The sequence below is a fragment of the Pteropus vampyrus genome, unplaced genomic scaffold, assembly GCF_000151845.1.
Source record: "Pteropus vampyrus isolate Shadow unplaced genomic scaffold, Pvam_2.0 Scaffold249, whole genome shotgun sequence".
In the NCBI taxonomy this organism is placed as follows: Eukaryota; Metazoa; Chordata; class Mammalia; order Chiroptera; family Pteropodidae; genus Pteropus; species Pteropus vampyrus.
In genome coordinates this window covers 1,969,495-1,983,676 of record NW_011889030.1, presented here as the reverse complement: position 1 = coordinate 1,983,676, position 14,182 = coordinate 1,969,495, and the positions used below count along the sequence as shown (strand labels likewise).

General features: G+C 36.2%; 1 protein-coding gene and 1 pseudogene across 2 annotated transcripts in view; both read left to right on the top strand.

The window, feature by feature from the left end:
- Positions 1–9,810, top strand: part of DNAJC12 (DnaJ heat shock protein family (Hsp40) member C12) — a 31,001-nt gene extending 21,191 nt beyond the window's left edge. Inside the window, exons 4-5 of one of the 2 annotated variants that reach the window (XM_011374477.2) lie at positions 4,215–4,472; positions 9,403–9,810. In XM_011374477.2, coding sequence (XP_011372779.1) covers positions 4,215–4,472; positions 9,403–9,471 — 327 coding nt within the window. In that variant the 3' untranslated portion in view covers positions 9,472–9,810. The remainder of the gene's footprint in view (positions 1–4,214; positions 4,473–9,402) is intronic. The other variant, XM_011374478.2, reaches the window with a different exon arrangement.
- A 1,731-nt stretch (positions 9,811–11,541) lies between these two features.
- LOC111729144 lies at positions 11,542–11,660 on the top strand (annotated as a pseudogene).
- The last annotated feature ends 2,522 nt before the right edge of the window (positions 11,661–14,182 follow it).

Sequence of the window (14,182 nt, the reverse complement as noted above, 5' to 3'; positions counted from 1 at the left end):
CAAATTAGGCTGCTTAGCATTGCTCTTGCGTTAGTCCCGCGTTAGTCGTTTGATTGAACTACAAAGCATGAGAGGTACCTGCATAGAAGGTTAGGTACAGTTTGGATTTTTCCCTTGTATATTTCTTCTCCCCCTTGTATATTTCTTTAATTGGGATCAGCAGATATGGGGGTCTGATAATAAAATACTTTATTCATAAAGAGGATGGATGAGTAAGACTACTATCTCAGAATGTCTATTCCCTGAGGATTTTCAAAGCATTTTCTGTAGGTGAATCATTAGTCCTCACCACTCATCTAAGGCAGACTGTAGACACTTTTATTTCAAGGTGGAAGTACTGAGGGACAGAATTAATACATCGTGTACAGGCCATCTTGCTGACCTGTGACTCTTACAGCTCACATTTTCAGCTCTCTGGGCCCTGAATTCTTGATTTTCTTACTCTTTGTTTTTCACTAACCTTCCTAATATCCTTTCCCCTCCATGGTGGAAGCCGCTGGCCAGCTTTGCTATTCTGTGTATATGCAAAAAACCCAAAAAGCCAAACGAACAAAATAACAACAGACCCAAACCAACCAAACAAAAAGTAGGTTATTTTTTTACAACAGCTGAGGCCATTGCCTCTTTTTAAAATTATTTTCATTTTTGAAATAAAGCCTATAGAAAAATGTATAACACCTATATTTACAATTTAGCAGATGGTTGTGAAGTATATACTCTTTAACCATCTCTCCCAATACACACGTTACTAGCACCCAGAAATTCCCCCCTTATATATTTTGGCAATCATAACTGCATTTAATTTTTAAAGTCTAATTTTTTCTAATTGTTTAAACTGTTGGGAAAATTTCCTGAGGTATACAGAAACTGACCTCTAAAGGAGGATAGGGCTCAGAGACTGAAGAAAGAGGCTGACAACTCCAGAATTAAAGTTTATTAAGGAAACTTTTGGACAGAAGCAGAGATGTCAGCAAGAAGTTGGATCTTGGCAAACCAAAAGGGGATGGAGACTTGACATACACATAGCCTCCAGGAACACCGGTGCTTCTAGCCAAGTGGCACAGGCTTGTTGAGAGCTATATATTCCAAGACAGGAAACAACTTATTGGGCCTATTTATCCATGTAAGAACATTCGTTTAGGCAATACGGGCACACTCCTTCTCTGGTGAACGGAAGTCACTGAGAGCTACTTGCTTCCTAGGATGGCAGGTCAGTCATATCAAGCACTAGAAACCATTTTGCCTAACACTCATATAAAATCTTGTCATAGAAAATTTAGAAAATACCAATGAATAAACATAAAAGAAAAACATAACTTTATAACCCTGCCACACGAAGATAACCACATTAACATTTTGTTGCATTTTCTTTCAGTGTGCCCCCGCCCCCTCCCCCATTCCCCTTCATTGGTTAGTGTGAGAGCCAATTACTTTGAATGGTGGCAGTAATTGCTTTATGGGATGATTCTTGGATCTTGGGGTGAGTGGGTTGATTATTTTTGGAGAAGGAGATTATGAATGATGCTCTTTTGCAGTTGAGAAGAGAGGCTGAAGGTGGGAAGAGTGGCTTCTTTGGTTGCATTAGGGCAGAGGCCTTGAATATACTTATGATTTTAGGGCATGTACAAGGTCACATGACCCTCTATTTTGTCTTTATGTCTATATTTTATGTATATGTATCTACATATATATTTATATATCTATATTTGACTCTATCTACCTTTTAATACAACTATCCAATTAAAAAAAATTGTGACGAACAGATTTAAAGGATTCCCAGAAGGCACTTTACTCCTTTGCACTTTCATTTTCTTTTTGGTAAGGTGCTACTACTGGTTCCTGGTGTGAGGAGTGTTAGTGATATTGAGGCAGGTGGTACGAAATTATGGGGTCTCCTTAAGCTCTTTAAGATGCTGGATGCTGATGGACACCCCTCTGGTTGCTTGGTTGTGACAACTTGGCTATGTATACAAATAATATCCGGCCACTACCTCCCTAAATTGTTTTGTTTAAATTGGTAAATAAAGTGGTGCTCTTAGACAGAAGTTGGCAACCCTGGTGTTTTAAGATAGTTTGGAATTTCCAGAAAAGAAGCATGCTGTAGATGAAAAGCGAGATGCTTGTCGCATCATGGGGCATGTGCATAGCCTGGCAGTGGCCCCTTCCCTGGTTCTGGCAGTTTTTAAATGTCACAACTTCTGAACTTATTCAATAAGCCTTGGACTTCAAAAAATTAATGTTTTGGTTTGGTTTCTTTGCTTTGCTTTTATCTGTCCTCCTCTCGCCCCCCTCCCGCCCCCGGCCCCACACACAGGAAAGCGATATTCTGGATATCAGGAAAATAAAGTTATGTTTATTATTTTGGTTGATGCTAGGGCTAACTATTCTAAGTAAAATATTCTTGAGACAGCAAACTCTCAACCTCTCTTTCTCACTCTGTATTCATCTATTCTTCCTCCCATTCATCTACTCATCTATCGAATTTTAAACATTTTAATAAGAAATACATGTACAGGACACAAAATGGAAAAGGTACAAAGGGTCTATGGGGAAGGGTATTCCTATCTTTTACCTTTGTTCCTCGGCCCCCCTGACCTAACAAACTATCCCATTTTGAAGACCCATTTTTGATCTTCCCCTTACTCTAGACACTACCATAAGTAGCCAGAGTTACGCTGGGAAAATCACACAGTTAAATCACTGGGCAAAGGACCTCCACTAGCATATTCAACACAATTTGAGGATATCAGGTTTCAAGGATTTTGGACCTTGTGTATGTCTAAAAATATAAGTTATACCAGAAATTATTGGCCAATACCTGATACTCTTGATTTATGGGCCTTGAATTCTTGAATTGTAAATTAAAAATATAATAAAACCAACACACCTTTGTTTAAAAAAATCAAAATAGTACGATAGAATATATAGTAAAAAGTGAGTTCATCCTTATTCCAGATCCCAGTTCTACCCTCCTATCTCAGGAAGCTACCACTGCAGATTCCTGTGTTTCCCTCCAGAAACCTTCCATACAGTGTACGCATACACATTCATATTATCCTTAAAAAAAAAAAACAACCCATACATGGAAATATATTTAGAAAGCTCTTCTTATTTGTAGATAATTGGACTTGGAACCAAGTTCGCCTAAATTTAATCCACTTAAATTTAGGACAAATATTTCATAGTAAATATTGATTGAATTCCTGCTTCATGCCATGAATTTTCTTAAAGAGAAGATGTATAATCCAGAATTCTAATATTTTTATTGCCAGAATTCTAATGCCAACTCTGCAGTGGTCATGGCTGGATGGAAGGTCACAATAGTAGTTACAATAGTTATAATAGTAGTAGGTTTAATCTCTGGCATGGCTCAAGACACATGGCCTCATTTGTTTTTTGGTTGTAAAATACACATAACATAAAACCCACTATTTTAACCATTTTAAAGTGTGCAATTCAATGACATTAAGTACATTCACAGTGTTGTTCACCCATCATTACTACCTAGTTCTAGAACTTTATCATCACCCCAAAAGGAACTCCGTACCCTTTAGCAATCATTTCCTATTCCTCTCTTCCCAGCTTCTGGTAACCACTAATCTGCGTTCTATCTGTATGCATTGATCTATTCCGGATGTTTCATATAAGTGGAATCATACAATATGTGGCTTTTGTGTCTGGTTTCTTATCTACATTGTAGTACTCCATTCCTTTTTCATGGTCAAATAATATTTCACTGTATGGATACACTTCATCGATGTTTACCCATTCATGGGATGGAAATTTGGGCATGTCTACCTTTTGATGTTTGTAAATGAACATTCCTGTATAAGTTTTTCTTCGAACATCTGTTTTCAGTTCTTTTTGGCATATACCATATAGGAATGGAATTGCTGGTAATTCTATGTTTAAATTTCTGAAGAAACGTCTAATTCTTTGAACCTCTCTGATGCTGGTCCTTCTTCTCTATACCATAACATGGATTTCTCCTTATATCATTAGTCTTCCAAATCAGGGGAGATTAATTAATTACTATTTGGATTAACTGATTAGTATCTATTAATCAATTAATAGATATTAATCAATAGTCAAGTCTAACATTCTGATAATTAGCATTATAATAGTAGGTCAGGGGTTACCACATATTAAACTTTAATTGTAGAAAACTGTATAATATTGATTTTATATTATATGTCTGCTTTTAATTAATGTAGTCAATGCACTGGGCTGTCAAAGGTAAAAAGGATCTAATGCTGAAAGAATCTGACCAGACTCATACCAACAAGTTTGAAAACGAGGAATGGAATGAGCAAAGAGAAATAAAGAAGGAAGAGCTGGGTTCAACCACAGAGAAAATCGAGCAAAAAGAATCCGAGTCCCTGGAGAAGTCATTCTCCCCACAAAATCCAGATTCTTCAAGTAAGTCATCTCATATAGCTTTGCAGAACAGAGGAGGTCTGAGTCTTGCCAAGGTAAGGATTGGTTTGGCACCTGAAAAGACAGTTACTTAGCATTGACATGGAAACTAGAAGATACATTCCTTAATACATTTCCTGGCAAAGGAAACTGAGATATTTCTGGGAGCGTTTCCCTCTCCTCTGAATTAATGCCAGCTAACATTTGTTGAGTGCATATTATAAGCAGGAATGCTTTTACGTATATTATTTTACATCTATTATCTCATTTAACATTAATTTTACATATATTAATTTATTTAATCCTCAGTACTAAGTTTGTGAGGTTGGTACCAATATTATTTTACAAATGAGAAAACTGAAGCCTGGGGAGGTCGAGTAATTTTCTCAAGGCTATATAGCCGGTAGGTTGCAGGGCAGGGGTCTGAATTAAAGCAGTTTGGCTTCAGAGTCTGTTTCTCAGGCACTACCCTGTCTTGGGAAGGTACCTTATCTATAAGTAGCTCAGTAGATATTCTGAATCAGTTATAGAGCCACTGAAGCAGGGCATTAGGGACGTTAAACTCCTGGCTCCCAAGCTACACATCCTAGCTCTACAACTTATCATCTGTATTACCTGGTAAACGTTACTTAACTTCTGTAGACCTCAGTTTCCTCATGTGAAAAATAGAGATCATAATGGTACCTTCTCACAGACTTATCATGAGAAGATCCAGGCAAAATGATTCGCTTATAGCAGGCCCTGGGTAAATGTGAACAATTATTATTTCTGTTTATTTATCTAGCGATCCCACTGTGTTTGTCTTGTATAGATAGGTGTGTAATGTACACACACTATAACTGTCCTTCAAATTCTTATTTGATTTTCAAGGTTGTGATACAACATCTCATTAGATTTTAGCCTTTAAACAGAAGATTCCTGAACATCTTTGAACACTTATTTAATCAAAGGAAATAATTAAATAGTTTGTGGTGAATTATAATCTTTCTAGACTGTAGTCACATCAAATCTCTTTGGGGAGAACTTTTAAATGCTCACTATTTGTGGGGAATATAGATTCTTAGAGTTTGATTCAGGTGTCTCTTATGGTTACCCAAGAGATCCTTTTGTAGTCTGTACATTGATTGCATCAGCCTCATAGCTGGAAATAGTTATAGCAAACTGATGAAAGCAGAAACGGGAATGCCAGCAAAACAGAGTTTTAAGCAAACACACACAAACACCCATTGACATGCACACACAGGCAAACATGCAAATATTTTTCCACTCAGCCTTGGAATGTTGAGATTGTCCCTCCATAACCCCTGCCTGCCCCATCCCCCATGACTTTGTTTTGGATTCACACTTAATCTGAGTTTACCAGACTGTAGTAGTTGAGACTCAGGCATTATGCTGAGACTCCGCTTGAATCCCTCTCATACGATTCTCTGAAATTTTCTCTTTTAAAAAAGTTATTTAGGTATTTAAAAAACCCCAAAATAATGAGCTTGTCATTAGAAAATTCAAAGAATCATATATAAACAATAACTTAGGGTCTACCCCAGTCTCCCCGCTTTCTCTGCTTCTATTTCCTGTCGTAACCAATGCAGATGCCCAGATGTGTCTCCTTCCACACTCTTCTTCATTCTAATACAAGCGTATGTAAGTATAGTATATGTTGACTTATGAAAGCTTTAAAATAAAGAATGGCAATATACTGAGCACATTCCTCTGTGTTACACAGTGGCTAAGAGCACAGACTCTGGAACCAGATCCCAGCTTTTCCGCTGATGAGTTGTGCGACCTTGGGCAGGTGACCACGGACGAAAAAAGGGGTTCTACGGAAACTAAGCTCACAGTGATCTGATCATAAATTCCTAACCGGACAGGTCATGGTGGGCAGTCTCATCCCAAGCATATAACTTCTTTAGTAAAAGGCTTATCTTTGCCTTAAGCAAGCCCTGTCCATGGTTTCTGTGCATCTAGGTTAACACACCTTTGAAATGCCTCTTTCAGACTCCTCCTAAATCATGACCTCCCTCAAAAGAGCACTTAACCTGTAATCCTATTTCCACCTTGCTTTCTCCCACCTCCATGTAATCTTTCTTATTTCTCTCCTTAATCTCAAATACTTAAAAGAAACTGCAGACTGTTATTCTCAGAAGCATCTTTCTCATTCTGTTGAGATCTTGCTTTCAGGCGTATCTTCTGTTTAACTCAAATTTTTATAAAAATTCTCTACAGGTATGAATGTTCTTATGTTGACAGGGGTTAACCTCTATGTTTTTCTTATCTATATATAATGGTTAAAATAGTAGTGTGTACTTCGCAAGGTGTTTTTGTGCTGGGTGAAAAATTACTGCTTGGCTGTCGCCCATGGGAACATAGGCTGTCACCCATGGGAACATAACGTTCTAACAATAAGCTTTCTGCTTCTGTACCCCCACTTGCACAACCTACCTGTGGGTTGACAGTTAGTAAATAGAAGAAAAATAGACTTTTGTGTTAAGACAGAATGAGGAATGGGATTTAGGGCTTAAAAACCCTGTACCTCTACATTTCTGGGCTGCTTAATTTGGGGTCTGCGTACCCCTGGCAGACCCAGCTGGCTGAATAAAGAGCTTGCTTCCTATAACTCACTGGTTTCTGGTGGTCCGTGTGTCTATCAGGGGCTGGCGGTCACAACATTTTTTTTTTTTTGAGTAAATAATATACGTAAAATATTTAAATCAGATACTTTTTTTTTTTTAGATTTAATTATAGGACTTCTCCCTGGACCCTTACATTTAGAATTAACTCATTGTTTTTAAAAGCTGATAAATATTCCACAGATCTATCATAATCTATTCAGGATAAGTTGTGATGCCAGCTTGATGCCCTTACTGTGGTGGGGGAGTGAAGTGGAGCGGGTGAGAGGAGGGAGACTCATTGTTCTGAGAAGCTGTTGTTGGAGAATAAGAATGATAAAATTTTGCCAAAGGCTCATTTACCGGTATTTTCTTAATGTTATTTAAGAGACTATTGGCTGTTCTGAGTAGGGCCTTAAAATTGGAGTTTAAAATACCAAAGTGCAGCTGCATGATTATTTATAATTTATTTTGACTGTAAATTTTTATAACATCAGCATTTAAGAAATATTATTCATGTCAGCTTTACTAAGCCCTCGAGGGCTTCTTAAATAATTCTTCAGCAAATTTTCTCAACCAGTGCTCAATATTTACTTTGGAGTTTGCCTTTTGATGCCTCTTCTGTGATCAGTAGCCATCAAATAGTCCCCATCCTTCTGACTCTTAATTACCAATAAAATATGGAGCACCGCGCCTGAAAACCGGTGTGCAAGACAATCTCACTTTTACTTCTTTCTGTTTAGATATGCAATAAATGTGGCTTCTGATAAATACAAATTTAGAATTAGATAGTTTTGTATAACACACTGGAGTAAAAACAACAACAAAAAATCAAACATAGCAGACGCTGTCAATGTGGAGTCATGTCCTTTGGGCATCTACCTTCCCTGTTGCTTCTGTTAGCCTCTTGCATTCAAATTCTTGTCTGGTTTAGGGGCCTATTTCTAGGGGAACTTAAACTAGAACACACCTTTTTCAAACTACAAAATAACGCCTGTATGTATAGAGATGTGAGAAAATATGATCAAGCAAAAGGATTGAATTGCAACTTGTTATTTTAGCACTTAGAGAACGTATCTATTATGGATCTTTTGGTGTATTTTCATATATGTTAGTATACCTAAAACTAAAAGGATCATACTGTACATATTTTGTGTGTGTGTTTCAATGACAGGTTGTCAGAAAGAATTTTCTTTTTTGCTCTTTTCCCAATGGAAATTCTTTAGATTCGTTTTCTCTGATAATTCTAAAAAAAGTGCAAACAGATCCTGTTTTCCTGAGATAACCATTGTCAACTATTCTGTGTATATTTTTCCTGACTAGATATTTAGGTACTATTTAAAAATATCATTGGAAGCATATTTTATATATTATCCTGTAAGTTGCTTTGTCATTATCAATATGATAAAAAATGACACAAGGCATACTTGTTCATTGCAGAAAAATAAAATACAGATAAACAAAAAGAGGATAAAAAAGTAAAAGTCACATCTATTCCAAGTATCCAGGGATAACTACTCTTAACATGTAGAGTAATTTCTTGTAGACTTTTAAAAACTTTTATGTAAATATTCATGTAAATAAGGAACTTAAGAATGAGATCATACTGTCTACACTGTTTCTAACTACATGTCACTTAGCAATATGTTGTGAGCATTTTTCTGTGACTGTAAATATTAAAAAATTATTAACGACTATATTAAAATCTTTCAACCAACTTTCCGCTACTGAAGATTTAGAATGTTTCTTGATATTTAAAAACATTTATAAATAGTATCGTAATAAACATCCTTATGGTTAAAACCCTTGAGCACATCCATGATTATTTGCTTAAGATAAGTTTCTAGAAGTAGAATTATTGGGTTAAAGGTTTATACATTTTAATGAGTTTGATAAATATTGCCAAGTTGCCTGCCAGAAGTTTTGTCAATTTACACTTCCTCTAGTAGAAAAGGAAAATGACCTTTAATTTTCAACAAAATTATTTATTATAATAAAAAAACTTACTATCATGGAATAAATTATTTGTATTTCCAGGGATCCTTTACCATTGACCTTTTATTTTTGGCAGCTGTTTGAAAGTTGTTTCCAATTTCTTTGCAGCTAAAATTCCCACTACTGGAGGCATCTATAAATATCTTTTTAATATTAAGTTTAAGCATGCGAGGTGCTTCTCATCCATATAAACTAGTTCCTTTTCATAAGAATTCTAAAGTCTGCTTAGGTTAATCAGTTTCTATAAGATATTAATAGTTCATACCAAAGACTTACCCTTACATTTTACATATTGCAGTGAAATCTTATCACCAAGCTGTTTTACTATTACAGGCTTGATTTCTTTGTTCCTACCTCTGATCTTAAAATTTCCTTTCCTTTAAAGGTTTTTCAGATGCGAACTGTTGGCACCTTCGTTTTCGCTGGTCTGGGAATGTTCCTTCAGAACTCCTGAGGAAATTCAGAAACTATGAAATATGAAATGTCTGCACTCTGTAGGAGAGAAAGCAAACAAGATTATCTCCTGTGCTTCCAACATAGTCTTTGTTCACATCTTAAAAATGTCATGTTTATGTGTCATGTTAGTGAGTCCTGAGTACCGACTGATTTCTCCATCTTTGAACCCATTCTCTCAATGTTTTTCAAATGAGAAAAATTTCAGAAGACAAGTTTCTATGTGTGTTTTCCTCTTTATGTTATTTATAGAAATCCATTTAAAAAATTGATCTCTGGGGCGGAGGGGGGAGGTAGACAGGGTAAGGGGGTCAAATATATGGAGGTAAGAGAAGGACGAAGTGGATAAAGAGGATCAAATATATGGTAGCTGAAGGAAACTGGGCTTTGGGTGGTAAACATACAATAAAATATACAGATGTCAAATTATAATGTACACCTGAAAATTATAGAATTGTATTAACCAATGTTACCCCAATAAACTTAATTTAAAAAATCGATCTCTATATTTAAATATTTCGTTGCTATATGATGATCTCTATTAGTGCTGGATGTATAAGAAATGTTTTCTGACTCTGGACTTGAAATCTGAAGTTACTTGTCTAAACCCCACAGAATGAAATAATTTCCCCAAAGTTCATAATGAATTTATAATTCAACTATATTTTGAAAATAATTTGAATAGGTATTTCTACTTTAATTTTAATAATTATAAATTTAAAGGATTATTTATTTGAGGAAATATGTTTTTACCAAATTTCTTCTGATATATAGCAAGAGCTCAGATATTTATTTTCTTACAGTTCGAAGGCTATAAATCTAAGATCAAGGTGTCTGCAGGTTTGGTTTCTTTTGAGGCTTCTCTCCTTTGTTTTCATATGGCTGCTTTTTCACTGTGTCTTCACATGGCCTTTCTCTGTGCCGCACGTTCCACATCCCCAGTGTCTCTATCTATTCTTGTTTTTTTTTTTTTTTTTAGGCAAGGCAACCCTTGGTTGACCTCACAGATTGCAAGGACCTTGTCATCTTACAATCCTTTAATTTTTAAAATTTTTATGCCTATAGCACCTGGTCTTCCTAGTTGGTCTCCTATGCAAGTACTAACTAGGCTTTACCCTGCTTAGCTTCCGGAATCAGACGTGATTGGGCTTGTGCAGGGTAGCATGGCTGTAGACCTCTATCTATTCTTATAAGGTCATCTGTCGTATTGGATTAGAGCCCCACCCTAACAGCCTCCTTTTAACTTAATCACATCTTTAAAGATCTTATCTCCAAAAAAGTTTACAGTTTGAGATACTGGGAGTTGCGACTTTAATATATGAATTTTTTTGGAACACAATTAAGTTCATAATATAAGTGAAAACTTTTTTTAAAAAACAAATACTATCCCGTGTTCGTTCTCTTAATTTTATTTGAATTTTTACTTTTTTGTCGAATCCAAAAGTTAGGGCCAGATGTTTAAAGAATTATTTCTATCAATATTTTATTACTTCAGTAAACTGTGATTTGGGTTTGTTACCGTATCTGCATATTTTACTTCAAAAATAGAAAATAAATGAAAAAATAAAGCATGTTAAATTAATAAAATGAGGTTTTGGACTACAATTGCCTGTCATAATGCCTGTCTGGCTCAGGTAGGCACACAAATAAATACTAGGTTTTATAAGTGAATTTGTAAATATAAGCATCGGAGTTTTAACTTTTTCTCTCTCCCCTGCCCCCCACTGGATTGTCTGATTTACAACACTGATGACCCTTAATGACTTGCAAAGGGAAAAACACTCCCACTCTCATGGTCCACTCTGCTTTTGTTACAGGCGGATTTCCCAATTATTGACAAGACTGAAGGCCAGCTCCTGTTTGCTTTTCTCTTTCGAGGGCCGACTTTTCTCCAATGGGAGTTAATGATGGGTCAGGCTTGTCCTAAGCACTTTATATACTTGGTCCCGTATATAACTTAGCAGGAGACCTTTGTACTTAAACACTTAAATCCCCTCCTGAACTCAAAGTTTAAAAGGGAGGGGACTGTGCTTTGATATCAGTTATTCTCTTTGAATGAAAAATAAAGCGAGTCTATGGCCATGCCACCCCAAACAAGCCCGGTCCTGTCTGATCTCGGAAGCTAAGCAAGGTCGAGCCTCGTTAGTACTTGGATGGGAGACCACCTAGGAAGACCAGGTGCTGTAGGCGTAAAAAATGGGGGGAAAAAAAAAAGGGATTGTAAACTGACAAGGTCCTAGCAATCTGTGAGATCACACAAGAGTTGCTTTGCCTAAAAAATAACTAACTAACTAACTAACTAACTAAATAAATAAATAATAAAGGGAATATTGGAAAACTTTTCTTCAATAATTTGAATTCCCCAGTGTGTCCAGCACAATCGCAATTGGTATGTGTAAAACACATTTTCAAAGCCATTTATTTTTGGATTTTGGCTCAACTTCATGGCAGAACAAACTGATTATGAAAAGATAATTTTACATAAAGCTATTAAGTCAGTTCTAAATGTTGAAGATGATTAGTTTCTCTCATATTTGATAATGAGTGAATGAATGAATGAATGAGGCACATATTACTTGAGAACATTATCATGTGCTAAATATCGTACTAGCCCTTGTGTAGTAGGATATAAAAAGGCTTAAGTCATGTTTATGCTTCAAGTAGTTGATAACTTAGTGAAATAAGACAGTATCTGAATTTCATGATTTAAAAGGGGCATGTTGAATTAGTGTAAGTATTTAACGTGCTTAGAACATGCCTGGCACTCAGTAAGCACTATGTGTACTAGTTACTATTCTTATATCTAATTATATGTTGTCTTGTGATAATCAGTGAACAGAATTGTGGCCTCCTTTCCTCCTCAATCTCTTTTCCCCAGTACGCCATCTCAGAGGCACTGTTTTTTGCATATCTTTTCATTAGTATCCTGTGCATTACACACATATGTGTGTTTCTCTTCTTTTCTTTACGCAAATGGTAGCATACTATTTACTCTGCTGCATACCTTCCATTTATTCAGCTAATCTTGAAGATTTTTCCATTTTAGTACATAAATGCCACTTAAAAAAAAATCCTGAGTAGGTTTTATTTGTCACTATAAATAGTCTGAAGTTTAAACAGCTTCTTGGACTGGGGGCTCATCTCCATCAGTCTGTTCAGCTTTAGCGCCTGTCTCATCCCCAGTAGCTTTTCCAGAACTGCTACCTTCATATGAACCTCCTTGAGTTTTCCCAATTCAAATTTAGGCTTCTTCACATTTTGACTTTTCTAACAAAGACGTCATAGAGCAGATAAATAGATTAGCAAGACTATTCTACATCTTTTCCAATGCTATCTGGAATCAATTTATTGACCACTTCTCTCAAGTCACTTGTCTGCACTTCTTGGGTCATGATTTTCATTATCTTTTTCCAGATGTGGCAGACTTGTTGATGCTGAGCATAAGAATCTGATTGTTGCGTTTGTGTGTATGTGTGTGTGTGTGTGTGTGTGTGTGTGTGTGTGTGTTTTGTAAAAGCAACCCAGAATAGACAAAGCAAATAGTCATCAGTAGTCTTGTCATCAACATGAGCTTCGATCATGGTCTGCCATTTTTTGACTGTAGAGTACATTTTATCACCAGTAAGATCCATGCCATGAAAACTAGTCAGGCAGTTTTTGCCCTGAACACCCTCAGTAATTAAGCTTGAATTTTCTAAATGAAACGTCATCATTCTGCAGATCAGCTAGGCTCACTTCAAAAACACGAACCTTGAGACCATCAGATGTCACTTGGTTCCTGGAGTTCTCATGACTATGTTTTCCCAATATTTCTTCCACTGAACATAGCTAGTGCTTTCATATTATACCAATCTTAGAAAATCGGTTAGCCACTTTCTTCTTGGCTCTCTTTTTGCCACGTTTTGTAAGCAGTTGTTCTTGCCAACTGCCATGGTGCTGCCTAGGGAACCAAAAGGGCATAAATGCTACTTTATTCTTTTTATCTGCTTCATGGCATTCTACTGTGTGGATGAACCATAATTTATTTAACTTGTCCTCTATTGATGCTTTTAAGTTTTACAGTTTTTACATTTTTTTTTGAAATCACAAATAACACTATAATGAATAGCTTTATGCCATAGTATTTCTTTTATGTGAAGTATTCTTGTAGGGTAAATATATAGTACTGGAAATAGATCAGAGAGTGTATATGTACATTTAGAATTTGATCATTGTCTTTTTAAGCAAATAACAATGCAATTTGGCAAGTTTCAGAGATCTTAGGGCCGTCGGATTAGAAAACCCAGAAAATAATGCATGTTTATTGGGATTCTTGCTTTTAGGTTTTTTTTCCCTCTAGGCTAGATTTTGTTGACTGGCTGGCTCAGTTTGAAACATTGTTCTTATGAAACAATTTACCCAGCACTTCTCCTAGCCCCTGATGCCAGGGAGTGCCCATGATATAAAGCAATGGTAAAACCAGAGCACACTTTTCTTCTGGTATCTTCCACAGAGACCGGGAAGAGAACAGCATGTTTTGTTTTGGGGTGTTTTTTTTTTTTTTTTAGTGTTATGGCTTCTTGCCTTCTGGGTGTCCTGAAATGTTGAAATACGATTCTGAAACAGTTTTGCTCTTTTAAGTTAAAGGGCAACTCAACAGAGCAACTCTGGAAAACCTAGGTAGAATTCACAATCTCTTAGGATCCTAAATAGTTTCTAATCCCCAGTGGATA